We start from the raw sequence: 20,031 nt of genomic DNA, 5'->3' as shown, positions 1-20,031 counted from the left end.
GGGGGAGGGAGGGGATGGAGAGAGAGAGGGAGGGAGGGAGAGAGGGAGGGAGGGAGAGAGAGAGGGAGGGAGGGAGGGAGAGAGGGAGGGAGAGAGAGAGGGAGGGAGAGAGGGAGGGAGGGAGAGAGACTGAAGAGTCTGCACTTTCTCTCTGGCATTTAAGAGGGACAATTATGATTATGGTTGGCAATTTGTGAAGCATTATCTTCATTCACACAACCCTATCAAAAATTACTGTATCAAACATTTTATTGCAGAATATAAATGTTTTTGACTATCTGTGTAAATGTGCCACTGAATACTCAACATTTATGAAAACATGAACCTGGGAAAATCGTCCTGTAACAATGTAAAAAAAAAATATTAATTAATTACCAAACTTTTTATTTTCCTCATATTTGGTATATGAGAGCTACCGCCATCACCCTCCTACTCTTTTTTATAGCCACTGTACTTGCTCGGCTCATTGGGTCGAGAACCAAAGAACTGTAGAAGTTGTGATTGCTGTTGTGATTACTGTACAAATGAACTGAAGAGAACACAGAAGACACTCACACTGCAAAGCAGCACACACGTAGGACGCCCTGAGCTAAGCTACCTCTACAAACCGAATCATTCACAAACCGAATCATTCACAAATTGAATCATTCACAAATTGCATCAGTGACAAACTGAATCGCTGCTGAACATAAATTGAAGGGAGCACAACTATTTCCAGACGTGCAGAATAAACGTAATAAATTAGCGTGACCAGACGTCCTCTTTTTCCCGGACATGTCCTACTTTTGAGACCTAAAAAAATGTCCGGGGTAAATTTCAAAATCGTCCGGGATTTTGTTCGACTGCCTCAATCATAATACATGTACAGTGTGATTAGAATTGTCACTCCATTCCAGGATTCTCTGTATGGCAAATTAGTCTCGTCCTTCTCCTCAAATCTATCTACTTTACATTGTGTGTGTGTGTGTGTGTGTGTGTGTGTGTGTGTGTGTGTGTGTGTGTGTGTGTGTGTGTGTGTGTGGAGAAGACAGCGTGGGCCTGCCAGTCTACCCCCGAGTGTTTGCAAGTGTGTCCGCCGCTTCTACGACAATGCCGAAACGAAAACGTTTACGGAGGGGTTAAAGAAAACATTCCCGTGCGTTCACCAGGGTCGAGATCCGTGTGAGGCAGAGTGCGTGACGTGTACGGCAGGTACTATGTTGTTTTGTGCTGTTCAATAAATGCAATTTTTACACAGACAACATGTCATTTGTGTCATATCATACACCGATGACCCACCCCGGCAAAAAGAAAACACAAATCTGGTCACCCTAAATAAATGGCTGGTCAGCGTATGTACAAACTGCCACTAGTGCTCGACAGGCTCGGATTCTGCTGGTAAAACATTCTAAGCTAAGTCAGTCAGAACCGACAAGATTATATTGATAATTATCTTTCTGTAATTTACTAATGTAGGTGACATGATCAGACACTCCACCTGTGAGCTTTTGCTCTCTCTCTCTCTCTCTCTCTCTCTCTATTATTTATATATATATATATATATATATATATATATATATATATATATATATATATATATATATATATATATACACACACGCGAGCGAGGTAAAACCAGACCAGTGATTGGACACCAAAAATACACACACAGTAAGACGAGTCAACAAGACCTCAGGAGTCTATGCTGGCTGTGTAGCCCGTGGTGTACTGAACAAATATTGTCTAAGGTTCGGAGGCGTTTACACTAAACCTTTAACCACAACACAGCGCCACACTGACACTCTTCACCGCTCTGATTTGTAAGTTATTTGATATTTTTTGTACACTTTATGAAGTTAAATATTCTCCAAATGTTCTGCCCCTTCTCCATTGGGGGATGACTGAGGTCCAACACTTACAAACTGTTGGAGTCCAGTTAAAAGAAGATCCGGAGGAAACGACACCAGAACCGCACACACCCTCACAATGAGCACCGGCGTGGAGAGGCTGTTCGCCGAGCTCGGACACTTCGGAAGGCAAGTGTTTGGTTATAGGAGTATTAACAACCATGTACTGAACAAATACGCACACAGAAGAGTTTCAACTCTTGGAGTAACTTTTGATTCGGCATTCTCCTTAGATACATCAAACCTCTGGTTCACTCCTGTGTTTATCAGTTACGGAACCTGGCTAAACTAAGTCCCATTGGGTCACGCTCTGAGCTCGAAATTGCTATCCATGCTTTCATCTCCTCTCGGTTGCAGGGTTGCCAACTCTCACGCATTGAGCGTGAGACACACGCATTTGACCGTTTTCACACGCTCTCACGCCACACTTCCGATATCTCACGCCGAAAAAAAATATCCAGTTTATTTACCTCAGATCCACATATATGATTCAATACGTTACTAGTATTGAATACCCCCCCCCCGCTCAACAACTTTCGTTCGCCGCCCCCCCCCCCCCCCCCCCCCAACAAAATACACTCGCCACCGGCTCCAGGTTAAAATCTCACTCCAAGCGAACGTCAAAAGTTGGCAACCCTGCGGTTGTATTATTGTAATTCTTTATATACAGGTATTAGTAATAACTCCCTAGAGCGTCTCCAGGTTGTTCAGAATGCTGCTGTAAGGCTTTTAACTAAATCATCAAAATACTGTCATGTTACACCTTTACTCGCACAACTGCACTGGCTCCCCATTAAATTAAGAATACAACATGTTGGTCCTGACGTACAAAAGTTTACATGGTCAAGCCCCAAGTTACATCAGTGAACTATTGCATGTGTATACTCCCCTTAGGTCTATGAGGTCAGGTGATACATTTTTACTGGCCGTACCGCGCACAAGGTTGAAAACTAAAGGTGATAGAGCGTTTGCAACAGCATCTCCCCGTCTCTGGAACTCTAACCCCTTGCCTATAAGAACTGCAGATTCGGTTATGTCTTTTAAAAAAATGTTAAAAACGTATCTTTTTAGGCTTGCATTTGTTTAGTTTTTTCTTATATTTTTATTTTATATATACATTTAGATACTGTTTTACTACTGTTTTTTCTCTTTTATCCTGTAAAGCACCTTGTGATCTTTATCTTGAGAGGTGCTCTATAAAAAAAATTTTTACTTACTTACTTCTACTGTCATGTCTGATAAATAGATCGTGATCCATCTTCACCAATACTACTACTATTAGAATTTGGCTTGTTTTTTTGCTGGTTACTGATATGCGTCTCATTTGTGTCATTGCGAATATACTGGACGTTATAAGGAAAAAGCATTAAACCGGTTGTGTAAAGATTTTTTTATCTCAGACATTTTTGGCTTAATTCAGATGCTCACTACAAATAGAAAATTGTATCACTTGAATTTCCTTGTTTCCCACGTTGACCAGCAGTCTTAACGTGGATGTTCCGTGAGGTTTCCGTGTGTCGGTAACGTATCTCTCCGGTGTCCGGTAGGTTTCAAGCCTGCCTGTACTTCGCCGCCGTCTTCCAGGCCGTCGCGTGCGGCATTCATTACCTCGCCTCCGTTTTTCTGGTGGACACACCGAAATTCCTGTGCGACCCACCCGGTAACATCACGAACGTCCTGTACGGTAACATCTCCGTGGCCGCGTTGGATGATATTTGGTCACTGTACAACCCCCGGAACGGACCGGTGCTGGTGCGGACGGTTACCGGAGATCAGTGGGAACTTAGCCCCTGTCGCAAAGCGCTGCGTCACGACGCGCTGGAGTTCCAGTACAAGTTCTTTGGCAATAAGTCCGTGGAGGCCTGCGGCCACTACCTGTACGACCACAGCCATGTGGAGCGGAGCACCGTCACGGACTGGGACCTGGTGTGTGATAAGGAATGGCTGGCCAAGCTTTCACAGCCCACTTTCATGCTGGGGGTCTTGATCGGGGCGCTGGTGTTCGGGGACATGGCAGACAGGTATGTGTGTGATGCACGGACACTTGGTGAAACTGGTATGACATGTTTGAACTGACCATCCTCATCACACACCTCTACACCTCCTGTGATGTGGTTTACACGTGTGAAGTTACAGAACATACACACACCATCTCCTCTTCATCACTGGTCCGATTCTGTCCTCCACAACCATGTAGATTTTGTTTGAATGGTGAACCTAACTTAGCATTACTACTGACACAACACCAACATGGTTCTGAATGTCCAGTTTCACAGGCACAGCAGTGATGCTGGAGTTTTACAATCAGGAGAGTCAATTAAGTCAGAAACACTATTAATAAACGGCTACAGGGCGTCCCACACAAACTGCATGTTATCAAATGGACTGTAGACTTGATAGTTCATCAGATACTAGGAACTTTATTCCTATTAAAATGGCTGTTGAGAGTCTGTCCAGCAGAGAGAGTGGTAGTGCCATAGGACATCTCACAGACGTCTCACGGACATCTCACAGATACCTCACAGACGTCTCAAGACGTCTCACGGCAGACGTGGGTTTCCAGATATGCTACCCCTTGCAGAAGCATGAAACGGAAATGCACAGATCAGTATAGAAGGAGTATAGAAGACATCAGGATTACTCATCTGAATCAGGAAATGTCCAACGCAGATGTCCAGTGGAGATGTCCAGTGGAGATGTCCAACTCTCTGCTCTGGACCCGTCAATCAGGATTTGACATTTATGGGCACAACAGAAGGCAGTTTTTCCACCAAAGGGCTGGAAAGCACTACATGGGTCAGGGTCAGTACTCACTACTAAAGCAGAGTGGGTCAGCATTCAGCACTGAAGCTGTGTGGATGTTCTGCAGAAGAACTGAGTCAAGTTCTCCAAGAGGCTTTGTGCAACATACTAGCTGAGTACTTTCAAAAACTACATGCCAGTGTACTTACAAATTGATGCTGTTTTAAAAGCAAAAAACAAAAAACAAAAATTGATTTAAAGTTTCTTTCTTCTTACTTGGACACTTTACAGCAGTGTCTATAAATAACTGCAGGTATAGAAGTATCTCACCCCCTAGAACATCAGAAACACTTTGAAACACTCAGAAACATCCAAAACATCCTGTTTCTATAGAAAATGTGTATACTTCACTGCAATTCTTACTACCTCAGAATACTTTTTACAACAGTACACTGCTGTGTGAAGAATGTTCTTCACATATACTCATGATAATACATTCTTAAGACAACGGTACATGATAAGGCTGCTTGACGAAACACTTCCTGTGTCACTGTTTCTTTTCCTCCAGGGTTGGCAGGCGGCCCATTCTAATGACCACCAGCCTGGGTCAGTTTGTGTTTGGCATCTCTGTGGCGTTTACAGGAAACTACTACCTCTTTATGGTGATGCGCTTCCTGCTTGCCATGGTAAGTGTCCCACTGCAGGCCTGTTTCCAGAGGAGATGAAGGTCAGGGGTCAAGGTGAAGGTTAGGGGTTGAGGTGAAGGTTAGGGGTCATGGTGAAGGTTAGGGGTCAAGGTGAAGGCTAGGGGTCTACTGTGTACACACATACACTCACACACACATGTGCACCACTGCCCTGGGATTTACATTTGATTTAGACAGCCTGAAGACAGGTTGACATACACCTGCCAAAACACACACACACACACACACACACACACACGCACGCACGCACGCACGCACGCACGCACACGCACGCACGCACACAGACACACTCCAGCAGTATTCATAGGGAAGCATATATACACTTACAGTGTTTCCCCATCAGCACAGTCTCAAGACTCATCAGCAAATTCTGGGTGTGTGTGTGTGTGTGTGTGTGTGTGTGTGTGTGTGTGTGTGTGTGTGTGAGAAAGGGAGACAGATGGACATGGTGTTTTACTCAAAAGTTAAAAAAGCCTAATGAAATATGTATTCCATTACTTCTCCACCCCCCACCACCTTCTCCACCTCCTTCTCCACCTTCCTCCACTCCCTCTCTCTGTGTCGGCAGGCGTCAAGCGGCTACCTGGTTGTGGTTTTTGTTTACGTCACCGAGTTCACGGGGAGTCGTGTGCGCACGTGGACGTCCATGCACGTGCACGCGTCCTTTGCGGTGGGCATCATGGTGGTGGCACTGGTGGGCTACCTGGTGCGTGTGTGGTGGCTGTACCAGCTCATCCTCACCCTCACCACCTGCCCCTTCCTGCTCTACTGCTGGAGGTTCCCCGAGACACCCTTCTACCTGATGGCCAAGGGCCACCACCAGGAGGCACAGCAACTACTGGACACCATCGCCCACTTCAACGGCCTGGAGCCCAAGATGAAGGTGCAGCTGTTAGGGGATAGGGGGTAGGGGGTAGGGGGTAGGGGTTAGGGGTATGGATAGTGGTAAGGGTTAGGGGTTGAGGTTAGGCGTAGGGGTTAGTGGTTAGGGTTAGGGGATAGGGGTTAGGGGTCTGGCTTGCTCATTAGGGATCTGGACCCATACGATTGTAAAGCTGCTTTGTGACAACGTGTGTTGTGAAAAGCGCTATATAAGTAAATTTGACTTTGAATTTAGTGGTTAGGGGTTAGAATTAGGGGTTAGGGGTTAGGGGTAGTGGTTAGGGGTTAGGGTCTCTAGTCTTGGTTTGGATTTTCTGGGTCAGTTAGAGCTGCATTGCCAGACAGCAGTGATGAACTCTGAGCCAAGCAGAACTCACTATCAGCTTACTGTAGAGGGGTGTGTGTGTGTGTGTGTGTGTGTGTGTGTGTGTGTGTGTGTGTGCGCGCGCGCAGGGGTCTCTGTGACCAGGACCTCTGTGACCTGACAGATGATCATGTAATTACAGTGCTGATCAGCCTGTGTGTCACTGTCCTGGTCTGATCAGCCTGTGTGGCACTGTCCTGGTCTGATCAGCCTGTGTGGCACTGTCCTGGTCTGATTAGCCTGTGTGGCACTGTCCTGGTCTGATTAGCCTGTGTGTCACTGTCCTGGTCTGATCAGCCTGTGTGTCACTGTCCTGGTCTGATCAGCCTGTGTGTCACTGTCCTGGTCTGATTAGCCTGTGTGGCACTGTCCTGGTCTGATCAGCCTGTGTGTCACTGTCCTGGTCTGATCAGCCTGTGTGTCACTGTCCTGGTCTGATTAGCCTGTGTGGCACTGTCCTGGTCTGATCAGCCTGTGTGTCACTGTCCTGGTCTGATTAGCCTGTGTGTCACTGTCCTGGTCTGATTAGCCTGTGTGTCACTGTCCTGGTCTGATTATCTCGAGTGCTAATGGTAGCGCAGTGGAGATTTTAGCAGTGGTACCACATCACTGATCCACTGTTATGACGGCGTAGGTGATGGAGTTGATGGAGAGGAGTAGCGTGGGGTCACGTGACAGCCGAGGCCTGGAGGAGGTGGAGAGGAAGCTGAGCGTCCTGGACATGTTCAGCAGCTGGAGGATGGCCAGGCGCAGCGCCACCTGCTGGGCCATCTGGTTCATTGGCGCGCTGGGCTACTACGTCTTCAGCCTGGGCTCCGTCAACCTGGGAGGAAACCAGTACGTCAACCTCTTCTTGGCTGGTAAGAAGAGACAAAGAGAACGTGAGCTCTGCCTGAGAAGATCACAGAGTCCTGATAGCAGTGCATGCGTGTGTGTGTGTGTGTGTGTGTGTTGTGTGTGTGTGCGTGCGTGCGTGCATGTGTGTGTATGTGGGGTATGAAGGGATGGTGTGTGTGTGGGGGGTATGGAGGGGTGAGTGTGTGTCTGTGGGGGGTATGGAGGGGTGAGTGTGTGTGTGTGGGGGGTATGGAGGGGTGAGTGTGTGTCTGTGGGGGGTATGGAGGGGTGAGTGTGTGTCTGTGGGGGTATGAAGGGGTGAGTGTGTGTGTGTGGGGGTATGAAGGGGTGAGTGTGTGTGTGTGGGGGGGTATGAAGGGGTGAGTGTGTGTGTGGGGGGGGTATGAAGGGGTGAGTGTCTGTGGGTGGTATAGAGGGGTGAGTGTGTGTGGGGGGGGTTATGAAGGAGTGAGTGTGTGTGTGTGGGGGTATGAAGGGGTGAGTGTGTGTGTGTGGGGGGTATGAAGGGGTGAGTGTCTGTGGGTGGTATGGAGGGGTGAGTGTGTGTGGGGGGGGTATGAAGGAGTGAGTGTGTGTGTGTGGGGGTATGAAGGGGTGAGTGTGTGTGTCTGTGGGTATGAAGGGGTGAGTGTGTGTGTGTGGGGGGGTATGAAGGGGTGAGTGTGTGTGGGGGGGGTATGAAGGAGTGAGTGTGTGTGTGTGGGGGTATGAAGGGGTGAGTGTGTGTGTCTGTGGGTATGAAGGGGTGAGTGTGTGTGTGTGGGGAGTATGAAGGGGTGAGTGTGTGTGTGGGGGGTATGAAGGGGTGAGTGTGTGTGGGGGGTATGAAGGGGTGAGTGTGTGTGTGTGTGTGTGGGGGGTATGAAGGGGTGAGTGTGTGTGTGTGGGGGTATGAAGGGGTGAGTGTGTGTGTGGGGGGGTATGAAGGGGTGAGTGTGTGTGTGGGGGTATGAAGGGGTGAGTGTGTGTGTGGGGGTATGAAGGGGTGAGTGTGTGTGTGGGGGTATGAAGGGGTGAGTGTGTGTCTGTGGGGGTATGAAGGGGTGAGTGTGTGTGGGGGTATGAAGGGGTGAGTGTGTGTGTGGGGGTATGAAGGGGTGAGTGTGTGTGTGGGGGTATGGAGAGGTGAGTGTCTGTGGGGGGTATGAAGGGGTGAGTGTCTGTGGGGAGTATGAAGGGGTGAGTGTGTGTGTGGGGAGTATGAAGGGGTGAGTGTGTGTGTGGGGGGTATGAAGGGGTGAGTGTGTGTGTGGGGGTATGGAGAGGTGAGTGTGTGTGGGGGTATGGAGAGGTGAGTGTGTGTGTGTGGGGGTATGAAGGGGTGAGTGTGTGTGTGGGGGGGTATGAAGGGGTGAGTGTGTGTGTGTGGGGGGTATGAAGGGGTGAGTGTCTGTGGGTGGTATGGAGGGGTGAGTGTGTGTGTGTGGGGGGTATGAAGGAGTGAGTGTGTGTGTGTGGGGGTATGAAGGGGAGAGTGTGTGTGTCTGTGGGTATGAAGGGGTGAGTGTGTGTGTGTGTGTGGGGGGGGTATGAAGGGGTGAGTGTGTGTGTGTGGGGGTATGGAGAGGTGAGTGTCTGTGGGGGGTATGAAGGGGTGAGTGTCTGTGGGGGGTATGAAGGGGTGAGTGTGTGTCTGTGGGGGGGTATGAAGGGGTGAGTGTGTGTGTGGGGGTATGAAGGGGTGAGTGTGTGTGTGGGGGTATGAAGGGGTGAGTGTGTGTGTGGGGGGGTATGAAGGGGTGAGTGTGTGTGTGGGGGTATGGAGGGGTGAGTGTCTGTGGGTGGTATGGAGGGGTGAGTGTGTCTGTGGGGGGTATGAAGGGGTGAGTGTGTGTGTGGGGGTATGAAGGGGTGAGTGTGTGTGTGGGGGTATGAAGGGGTGAGTGTGTGTGGGGGGGGTATGAAGGGGTGAGTGTGTGTGTGGGGGTATGGAGGGGTGAGTGTCTGTGGGTGGTATGGAGGGGTGAGTGTGTGCACATTGGCACTTCCTTGGAATAGCATGATAAGAGTCTTGTGAGATGGATCATTCTAAACACTCTTACACTCTGAACACAACAATCTAAACACAACACTGAACACTCTTACACTCTGAACACAACACACAACATTCTCTGAGAGAATGTGATGTAATTGTAGTTGTGTTTGGGTGGAGAGAGAATGTGATGTAGTTGTAGTCGTGTTTGGGTGGAGAGGGACTGTGATGTAGTTGTAGTCGTGTTTGGGTGTGAGAGGGACTGTGGTGTAGTTGTAGTCGTGTTTGGGTGAAGAGAGAATGTGATGTAGTTGTAGTCGTGTTTGGGTGGAGAGGGACTGTGATGTAGTTGTAGTTGTGTTTGGGTGAAGAGAGAATGTGATGTAGTTGTAGTCGTGTTTGGGTGAAGAGAGAATGTGATGTAGTTGTAGTCGTGTTTGGGTGGAGAGGGACTGTGATGTAGTTGTAGTCGTGTTTGGGTGAAGAGAGAATGTGATGTAGTTGTAGTCGTGTTTGGGTGGAGAGGGAATGTGATGTAGTTGTAGTTGTGTTTGGGTGTGAGAGGGACTGTGGTGTAGTTGTAGTCGTGTTTGGGTGGAGAGATAATGTGATGTAGTTGTAGTCTTGTTTGGGTGGAGAGGGACTGTGATGTAGTTGTAGTCGTGTTTGGGTGTGAGAGGGACTGTGGTGTAGTTGTAGTCGTGTTTGGGTGTGAGAGGGACTGTGGTGTAGTTGTAGTCGTGTTTGGGTGGAGAGGGACTGTGGTGTAGTTGTAGTCGTGTTTGGGTGGAGAGAGAATGTGATGTAGTTGTAGTCTTGTTTGGGTGGAGAGGGACTGTGATGTAGTTGTAGTCGTGTTTGGCTGTGAGTTGTAGTTGTGTGTTTATGTTTCATGTGTTTATGTATTTCATGGACTGACACAAAAAACTAGACCAGTTTGAAATGGCTAAACAGAGAACTCATAAACAGAGAACTTTATATTTTGCTCTAAAACCAAATAAACAGAGTCTAAATGAGAGCGAGTGTTAAAGAAGGAAGAGTGGCCATCAATGATCTGACACTCTGAACACTCTTACACTCTCAACACTAACACTGAGCACTAACACCCTAAACAGGAGGATAATCTTAACTGTTTTTGAGGAAACTATCAATATACTATTCTAGTCTCTAAAATGATAGATAAGCCCATTAAAATAAGTCTCGTGTTGAGACTGGAATATGTCACAGATCTCAGTCTTGAGACTCCACGTTAACCCCCATCATACAGTTCGTAATGTCAGTGATCTTATGGCTGTAGTGGCATGGGACGACTACTCATATGCTAGGTTGACTCATTTGATTGGTTGCTGACAGGTGCGGTTGAGCTGCCCTCTTATCTGATTGGCTGCTTCGCCATGGACCGTGTGGGCAGGAAGAGGACCTGTGCCCCAGCCCTGCTCCTGAGTGGCGTGGCCTGTATGCTCATAATCGCCGTGCCTCAGGTACCAGAGCGGTGTGTGTGTGTGTGTGTGTGTGAGTGTGTGTGTGTGGTGTGTGTGAGTGTGTGTGTGTGTGTGTGTGTGTGTGTGTGTGTGTGTGTGTGTGTGTGTGTGTGTGTGTTTTGACAGGTGTATGTCAACCTGTCTTCATTCAGGTGCCTAAATCAAATCTCAGGCAGTCACAGTGTGTGATTAAAGTGATCCGAGAAGTGACAATGTCAGTCACAGACATGACAGAAATGTTTCTCAAACTCGTGCAACAACCAGTTCAGTATTCATCAGTTAGCATCCCTAAATGTAGTCGTGTTTGGGTGGAGAGGGACTGTGATCTAGTTGTAGTCGTGTTTGGGTGGAGAGGGTCTGTGATGTAGTTGTAGTCATGTTTGGGTGAAGAGAGAATGTGATGTAGTTGTAGTCGTGTTTGGGTGGAGAGAGAATGTGATGTAGTTGTAGTTGTGTTTGGGTGAAGAGAGAATGTGATGTAGTTGTAGTCGTGTTTGGGTGAAGAGAGAATGTGATGTAGTTGTAGTCGTGTTTGGGTGGAGAGAGAATGTGATGTAGTTGTAGTTGTGTTTGGGTGAAGAGAGAATGTGATGTAGTTGTAGTCGTGTTTGGGTGAAGAGAGAATGTGATGTAGTTGTAGTCGTGTTTGGGTGGAGAGAGAATGTGATGTAGTTGTAGTCGTGTTTGGGTGGAGAGAGAATGTGATGTAGTTGTAGTCGTGTTTGGGTGAAGAGAGAATGTGATGTAGTTGTAGTCATGTTTGGGTGTGAGAGGGACTGTGATGTAGTTGTAGTCGTGTTTGGGTGTGAGAGGGACTGTGATGTAGTTGTAGTCGTGTTTGGGTGAAGAGAGAATGTGATGTAGTTGTAGTCGTGTTTGGGTGAAGAGAGAATGTGATGTAGTTGTAGTCGTGTTTGGGTGTGAGAGGGACTGTGGTGTAGTTGTAGTCGTGTTTGGGTGAAGAGAGAATGTGATGTAGTTGTAGTCGTGTTTGGGTGGAGAGAGAATGTGATGTAGTTGTAGTCGTGTTTGGGTGGAGAGGGACTGTGATGTAGTTGTTGTCGTGTTTGGCAGTGAGTTGTAGTTGTGTGTTTATGTGTTTTATTTCATGGACTGACACATAAAACTAGACCAGATTGAAATGGCTAAACAGAGAACTCATAAACAGAGAACTTTATACTTTGCTCTAAACCCAAATAAACAGATTCTAAATGAGAGCGAGTGTTAAAGAAGGAAGAGTGGCCATCAATGATCTGTGAACTTTCTAACCACATGTGTTTGTTTAGGCAGCATGTGGCACTGTGCTCCAGGAGACGACACTTACAATGAAACAAACAGAGAAAAACTTTGATCTTATCATCATTTTGATTGCAAAAAACCCAAAAAACACATTTGTTTAAAATATCAAGGATCTGTAAGGCTTTTTTTGTCATTTATATGATAATTTAATTATATAATTAAAATGCTAAAATTGTTATATAATTATAAAATATGAGGTCACAGAAGTTCTGATCAGGTGGAAAAATGATTAACTTGGATGACAGGGAATTTGTGTTCAGTAACAAAAGGCAATTTTAACAGTAAGGCAATGTGTGTGTGTGTGTGTGTGTGTGTGTGTGTATGTGTGTATGTATGTGTGTGTGTGTGTGTGTGTGCGCGCTTCTAAACATGTTGTGACATAAGCATCTAGTTAGAAGCTGTTTCTGAGGGTCCAGCAGTTGAGGCATGTGGTCAAGATCATGTGGTCAAGATCTCCTGTACCCAACATGACTGAATCCCACACTACACCTGAACACATTTCACCCCAGTACACCTGAACACGCTTCACACTAGTACACCTGAACACGCTTCACACTAGTATACCTGAACACACTCCATGCTGTAGTACACCTGAACATACTTCATGCAGTAGTACACCTGAACACGCTTCACACTAGTACACCTGAACACATTCCATGCAGTAGTACACCTGAACACGCTTCACACTAGTACACCTGAACACACTCCATGCTGTAGTACACCTGAACATACTTCATGCGGTAGTACACCTGAACACGCTTCACACTAGTACACCTGAACACACTCCATGCAGTAGTACACCTGAACACGCTTCACACTAGTACACCTGAACACACTCCATGCAGTAGTACACCTGAACACACTTCGCACAGTAGTGTAACTGAACACACTCCATGCAGTAGTACACCTGAACACACTTCACAATAGTACTCCTGAACACACTCCATGCAGTAGTACACCTGAACACGCTTCACACTAGTACACCTGAACACACTCCATGCTGTAGTACACCTGAACACACACCACACAGTAGTATACCTGAACACGCTTCACACTAGTACAGCTGAACACACTCCATGCTGTAGTACACCTGAACACACTTCATGCAGTAGTACACCTAAACACGCTTCACACTAGTACACCTGAACACATTCCATGCAGTAGTACACCTGAGCACACTCCACACAGTAGTGTAACTGAACACACTCCATGCTGTAGTACACCTTAACACGCTTCACACTAGTACAGCTGAACACACTCCGTACAGTAGTGTAACTGAACACACTCCATGCTATAGTACACCTGAACACACTTCACACTAGTACACCTGAACACACTTCACACTAGTACACACTGCATACAGCACTACAGCTGAAAAGGTTGAGAATTTTAGCAGGTATGAACATTTTGCCTCAACTGAATCTTACCATCGTGCTTTTGATTTATATTTATATCATTTAAAAATCTATTATTTTATTTTCTCTATTTCATATTTTTCCACCATTTTACCTTTCTCTTATGTAAAGAACTTTGAGTATAGAAATATGCTATACAAATAAAATTCCTTGCTTTGCCATATGTAGTTATAATGCATCAGTACAGTCTGTTGAAATTATTATCTAAACCGTGAGTCCTCATTCTCTGTCCTGTTTACAACGCTCACATCAGCCCGTTTAACTGCAGCTCTTGCTAACTGCCAGATTTAGCCAGGGGAGCAATCCCCACCTGTCAACCCTCCACCCATGCCCTCCACCCATACCCTCCACCTAAATTCCTCTGCAGAGTCCCACAGCAAAGTCAGACTTTTTCCAGAGTTCTTAATCTTAAAGATCATCACAAAATAATTGTTTAAGCAAATAAAGTGGAGGTTGTGAAGGTGGAGGTTATGAAGATGGAGGTTGTGAAGGTGGAGGTTATGAAGGTGGAGGTTGTGAAGGTGGAGGTTATGAAGGTGGAGGTTGTGAAGGTGGAGGTTGTGAAGGTGGAGAGTGACGTGACTCTCAGTCTTCCTACAGCACACAGTCTGTCTGGGTGTTGAGCAGTTGTCTTTGTAATTATTCTCCAGCCAGTGAACATTTTCAATGCTCATCAGCAGATTTCCACAGACAGTCCTGGACACACTGTAAATGATCCAAACTGTCGTGTCCCCGCCACACTGTAAATGATCTAAGCTGTGAGATCTTGTGTCTTGTGTCAGGACGGATTTAAAAATAGGTGTGTAGGTGTGTCCCGGACGGTGTATGGTAACACATGGGCTTGGGGGGGGGGGGGGGGGGGGGGGTGTTTCCATACAGCGTGAGTGTGTGCGTGTGTGTGTGTGTGTGTGTGGAGGGGGGGCTTTTACTCACAATAGAGCAAAAGATGGACAAATGTTACTGTGTTTAATTTGGTTACTGTGTTTAATATGGTTAATGTGAACAGACGTTTAGAGCCATCAGCCAGCACAGGCTTTTATTCAGATGATAAATCTTGCACATTGCTCTCACTCAGCAAAACTGTAAGTAGATTAATGCTCTCTCTCTCCATTACAGGACAGGGAGTTTTTGGCGGTCATACTTAGTATGACAGGGAAGTTCGCCATCGCCATCGCGTTTGGCCTGATTTATTTGTACACTTGTGAGCTGTACCCCACCGTCATAAGGTGCGTAACATGCATTACAATGAAGCAACTTCATGAGCCTGTTGACAAAATGTTGCTCTATACATAAACCTACCTCATCACCCCTGCCTCATCACCCCTACCTCATCACCCCCTACCTCGTCACCCCCTACCTCGTCACCCCCTACCTCGTCACCCCTGCCTCGTCACCCCTACCTCGTCACCCCTACCTCGTCACCCCCTACCTCACAACCCCCTACCTCACAACCCCTACCTCACAACCCCTGCCTCATCACCCCCTACCTCATCACCCCCTGCCTCATCACCCCCTGCCTCATCACCCCCTACCTCACAACCCCTGCCTCGTCACCCCCTGCCTCGTCGTTGGTGGTGGACAGTGTGAGTATGTGATGGGTGTAGTAACAGTGGTGTAGTTAGGTGTGGTGTAACAGTGGTGTAGTAACATTGTTGCAGGTCTCTGGCGGTAGGTACTGGGAGTATGATGTGTGATGGGTGTAGTAACAGTGGTGTAGTAACATTGTTGCAGGTCTCTGGCGGTAGGTACTGGGAGTATGATGTGTCGTGTTGCCAGCGTGGTGGCTCCCTTCTGCGTCTACCTCGCCGACATCTGGATCTACCTGCCTCAGGTACGCTCGCCCCGCTGTGGCCCGACACTGAAGAAAGACCAGCAGCCATAGTTGACCTGAACCCTCCCACATAACAACGATCTATTCCAACTCTGATCAATTAGTGATCAAGTAGCTTCTTCAAAGGTATATTAAATGCTTCATTCTGAGCACGAGATGGATCATGGTGGCCCTGGTTTATGGGGGAGACGTAAATGAGAAGATCAGGGTCAAATGTCATTTATAGAGACTCATTCCAAAATATGCAGCTATAATTTGAAGCGACCTCTAAACAAGTCCCTCTCTTCCTGATGCAGCTCATTGTGGGGATTCTGGCTTTCATGGTTGGAGTGCTGACCTTGTTCCTGCCTGAAACCCTGGGAGAGCCCCTCACCAACACCCTGGAGGAGGCCGAGGCCCTGGGCTCCACGCCCAGCAAGAAGACCACAAGCCCAGAGGACGGTTTGCAGATGAAGCTGGCTGACAGTAAAACCTGAGCTGTAGAGACAGAGAGGAACTACACAGCTCAGAGGAAGAACCTTGTGATCCTCATTCTTCTGCTGAAAGACTGTGTTCATTTGTTCAATGCACCATGTTAATATGGAGATTTATTTTTTTGCAATGAATGATTTTGCATAAACTACTGGAAGAAGATCAGCAAAGAAAGAAAACAAGTTATACACTAAATCGAGTATAATGACACTGGAGGATTTGTGACAGTTGCTATTTTTATAGGATTTTGCATTTTACATTGCAGATGTTTTCTGTTACTTGTTTTTGATGATCCAATCTAACCAGTCACATCAGAACAGAATTAGTACACCTCTTTATTTAATAGAGTGTTCATCCCAGAATTCATCTGGATTCGTCATGAGACAAACGAAGTCTCTAAACACTCTTCAGTGTCTTTTCATTTAGGATTCATGCTGTTCTTGTGTAAATACACAAAAATAATTTAGCTTAGATATTTTATTTATTCCTTTACTTTGAATCATATGAATGTTTATTTATTTTATTTTTCTAGGGTTAGGGTTACACTGTTAACGCTTTCACTTACAAGGACGTTAACAGTGTAAAAGGCTGTAACAGTGTCAAAGGTTGGTTGTGCTGCAGTTTAAGGCCTTACATTATTTAATTCATTTTACATTCATTTAATTCTTGTTTTTTTTTTTTACAAGACTGCATGCCCAATACATCTTTTGTTTTAAACTGGAAAACCTCTAATGTCCCTTAAATTTCATCAGATGGGTGTTTACCCTATTAGATCATTATTAATAATTAAGAATTTCAGTGTGACGCTTAAACCATCTTAAATTGTGTTGTGCTTTGGGATGTATTAAATATGCATTGAGGATTATTTGATGTGATTTGCATAAAAGATTGGCATGAATTATTTTTACCCAGATGATTTCCAGTGGTGAAACCATTTGAATATTGATTCACTAAAACACGCAGAGAAAGTTAATCTGCTCTGGGATTGTTCTATTATTCTGATATTATCATAATGTATACGGTAGTGTATGCAGTAGCAAAATCATTTATTCCTTAGAAGTTTGGGTCATATATTGATTCTTGTGGAAGTGTTTGGGAACGACAGCAACTCAGCCACAAAGTAGTCGGCCACGTAAACTGACAGAGCGGGGTCAGCGGATGCTGAAGCACATAGTGTGAAGAGGTCACCAACTGATTGACTGAGTGATTGACTGAGTCAATCACTACAGACATCCAAACTTCATGTGGCCTTCAGATTAGCTCAAGATCAGTGTGCAGAGAGCTTCATGGAATGGTCGAGCAGCTGCATCCAAGCCATACATCACCAAGTGCTGACCAAAAGTGTTGGATGCAGTGGTGTAAAGCACACAGCCACTGGACTCTAGAGCAGTGGAGGTGTGTTTTCTGGAGTGAGGAATAACGCTTCTCCATCTGGTAATCTGATGGACGAGTCTGGGTTTGGCGGGTGCCAGGAGAACGGTACTTGTCTGACTGCATTGTGCCAAGTGTAAAGTTTGGTGGATGGGGGATTATGGTGTGGGGTTGTTTTTCAGGAGCTGGGCTTGGCCCCTTAGTTCCAGTGAAAGGAAATCTGAATGCTTCAGCATACTAAGACATTTTGGACAATTCCATGCTCCCAACTTTGTGGGAACAGTTTGGAGCTGGCCCCTTCCTCTTCCAACATGACTGTGTACCAGTGCACAAAGCAAGGTCTATAAAAACATTAATGGCAGAGTCTGGTGTGGATGAACTTGACTGGTCTGTCCTGACCTCAAACCGATAGAACACCTTTGGGATGAATTAGAGCGGAGACCAAGAGCCAGGCCTTCTTGTCCAACATTATGGGGTCAAAAGTCCCCATAAACACTCCTTAACCTTGTGGACAGCCTTCCCAGAAGAGTTGAAGTTGTTCTAGCTGCAAAGGGTGGACCAACGTCATATTGAACCCTATGGATTAGGAGTGGGATGTCACTTAAGCTCATATGAGAGTCAAAGAAGGTGAGCGAATATTTTTGGCAATATGGTGTATCCAGAACTGAAACATGTAATGTCAAGTTTCAGTTGTAGAGCAGTTTAAATGCTCTAACCTATGACTAGTGTGTTGGTTACATAGACTGAACAACTTGGTCTTTGGTGTTGGTATTTGGTGTTGTTCTGAGTCTGTGCATGAGGAGAAGTGTGTGTGTGTGTGTGTGTGTGTGTGTGCTCGCGCTTATGTAGTTGTTAGGGGTACCTTATATAGCCTTGCACAAACAAGACTGGCAGAGACAACTAGCTAAAGGCAGCACGTTGACCCTGTACACACACACACACACACACACACACGGCAGCTTTGGTTTGAATAATGAAGCATGGTGCAATTTCTCTGTTAGTGCAGCCCCCCCCCCCCATCTCTCTCTCTCTCTCACACGCACACACACACACACACACACACACACACACACACACACACACACACACACACACACACACACACGCGGCAGCTTTGGTTTGAATAATGAAGCATGGTGCAATTTCTGTTAGTGCAGCCCCCCCCCCCCCCCCCCACACAATCTCACTCTCTCTCTCTCACACACACAATCTCTCTCTCTCTCTCTCTCTCTCTCACACACACACACACACACACACACTTGGCAGCTTTGGTTTGATTAACATGAACCATGGTGCAATTTCTCTGTTAGTGCAGCCCACTGCATTTCATCACAAGATGTGACTCAGCATTCAGAAACAGTGAGATGGCAAAAACGAGGGTGAACCGGGGGGTGAACTGCCTCATTAATATTCACACTTTAATTAATATTCATAATATAAACATTATTATTCATCCCTCATTATTATTCATGCAACATTATTATTTGAGCCTATGACCATCTATGTACTGGGGAAAAAAATTGCAAATATGCCAAAGGTTTCCAAAGTTCACTTCATGAAGATGATGTGTGTGCTTGTAGATACTAGCATGTTATATTAAACATGCAGCGTGTGTGCTTGTAGATACTAGCATGTTATATTAAACATGCAGCAGTGTCACATGCCATGTATTAAACATGCTTTGGTTTTCTTCACTTCGATTAATGTCAGTTATTCATACAGAACGTGAAAAAACATCTCAGCAGTGTTCCACTGAAGAAGGGCGCCCTCAAGTGGTTCACTCTGATTCAAACAAAAAATGGGAGGCAAGAAATAAAGTTCTTAAAAGACTTTTATTTTGGAAGCTGTCCCATTAAGTGAATCATACATTTATGTTAGCCGTTTCATTTGCATTTCCATTGTATTGTGTAAGAGTGGTGAAGTTAGCTACACACCTCTCTCAAAGTAGCGGATATTCATCATAAATTTATTGTAGTTGTTAGAAGCCAAAATAAAGTTATAAAAATAAGTGTTTGCACTCTTTTTTCCTGAGAATTGTATATGGAATGCACTTTACATAATCAACACTGTATAATAAATTAACCCATAAAACATTTAACTAGTGCTGTCAATTCCAGGTGCCGCGATTAAAAGTCCTCACCAGGATTTTGCTCAAACTTGCTAGATTTTCTAATTAGCAATCCAGGTAAAATTAGTGGAATCAACACAATCCAGGAAGCCTGAGCAAAATCCTAGTGAGGACTTTTAATCGCGGCACCTGGAATTAACAGCACTACATTTAACACAACACACCAAAACACAACAACTGTCGAAGCTTGTTTTTATTTGACCTTATCAATACAGAGGCCTTGTTCCAAACTGTCTATCCATCTACATTGTTGCCATTTTTTAATTATTATTCTTTCTGCAAGTAATTACAACCAATTTTAAAGAATTAATGGAAGTCTTTTGATGAGCTTTGTGTACATGACATTCTAAGGTTCCCAGCCTGAAGTCTGAGTTCAGTTTAAACGGAGTCATTTCCAACAGTCGTCCGTTTCATGCCTTTGTCTTACCTAAAATGAAAGTTTGACAGACCGATGTGCGTATTGCAGAATTAATGAATGTAGCACAGCTGAACCATCTACCTTCTCATTTTGGAGTCCGTTTGGAGTCTCTGAAGCTTTGAACTTGACTTTGTTTCCAGCTCGGTGCTGCGCCCTCACGATGCTGACGTGCTTCTGTCAGGCCTGCCTCGGACGCCGCTCCTTCT

At 45.8% G+C, this 20,031-nt stretch overlaps 1 protein-coding gene across 3 annotated transcripts; it reads left to right on the top strand.

The window, feature by feature from the left end:
- Window positions 1–1,652: 1,652 nt before the first annotated feature.
- On the top strand, window positions 1,653–18,394 carry slc22a16 (solute carrier family 22 member 16). Of its 3 annotated transcripts, none has more exons than XM_076988151.1 (9): window positions 1,653–2,015; window positions 3,434–3,907; window positions 5,197–5,314; window positions 5,904–6,218; window positions 7,216–7,441; window positions 10,765–10,892; window positions 14,723–14,832; window positions 15,352–15,437; window positions 15,734–18,394. In XM_076988151.1, the coding sequence occupies exons 1-9, from the start codon at window positions 1,966–1,968 to the stop codon at window positions 15,787–15,789; spliced, it is 1,563 nt and encodes a 520-aa protein (XP_076844266.1). In that variant the 5' UTR covers window positions 1,653–1,965; the 3' UTR covers window positions 15,790–18,394. The 3 variants fall into 3 exon arrangements, with proteins under 3 accessions (XP_076844266.1, XP_076844265.1, XP_076844264.1); XM_076988150.1 differs by having other exon boundaries at window positions 15,265–15,437; XM_076988149.1 differs by having other exon boundaries at window positions 1,654–2,015; window positions 15,338–15,437; window positions 15,734–18,392.
- Window positions 18,395–20,031: the final 1,637 nt, after the last annotated feature.

The sequence above is a fragment of the Brachyhypopomus gauderio genome, unplaced genomic scaffold, assembly GCF_052324685.1.
Source record: "Brachyhypopomus gauderio isolate BG-103 unplaced genomic scaffold, BGAUD_0.2 sc60, whole genome shotgun sequence".
NCBI lineage: Eukaryota > Metazoa > Chordata > Actinopteri > Gymnotiformes > Hypopomidae > Brachyhypopomus > Brachyhypopomus gauderio.
Note: the sequence above shows the minus strand (reverse complement) of the source record. Positions and strands in the feature narration are given on the sequence as shown.

Excerpts from the sequence above, each read along its gene's own strand:
- slc22a16 (XM_076988149.1), top strand. The coding sequence starts at position 1,966 with ATGAGCACCGGCGTGGAGAGGCTGTTCGCCGAGCTCGGACACTTCGGA. Across the intron at positions 10,893-14,722 it reads TCATAATCGCCGTGCCTCAG|GACAGGGAGTTTTTGGCGGT; the intron begins GTACCAGAGCGG and ends TCTCCATTACAG. Across the intron at positions 15,438-15,733 it reads TCTGGATCTACCTGCCTCAG|CTCATTGTGGGGATTCTGGC; the intron begins GTACGCTCGCCC and ends TTCCTGATGCAG.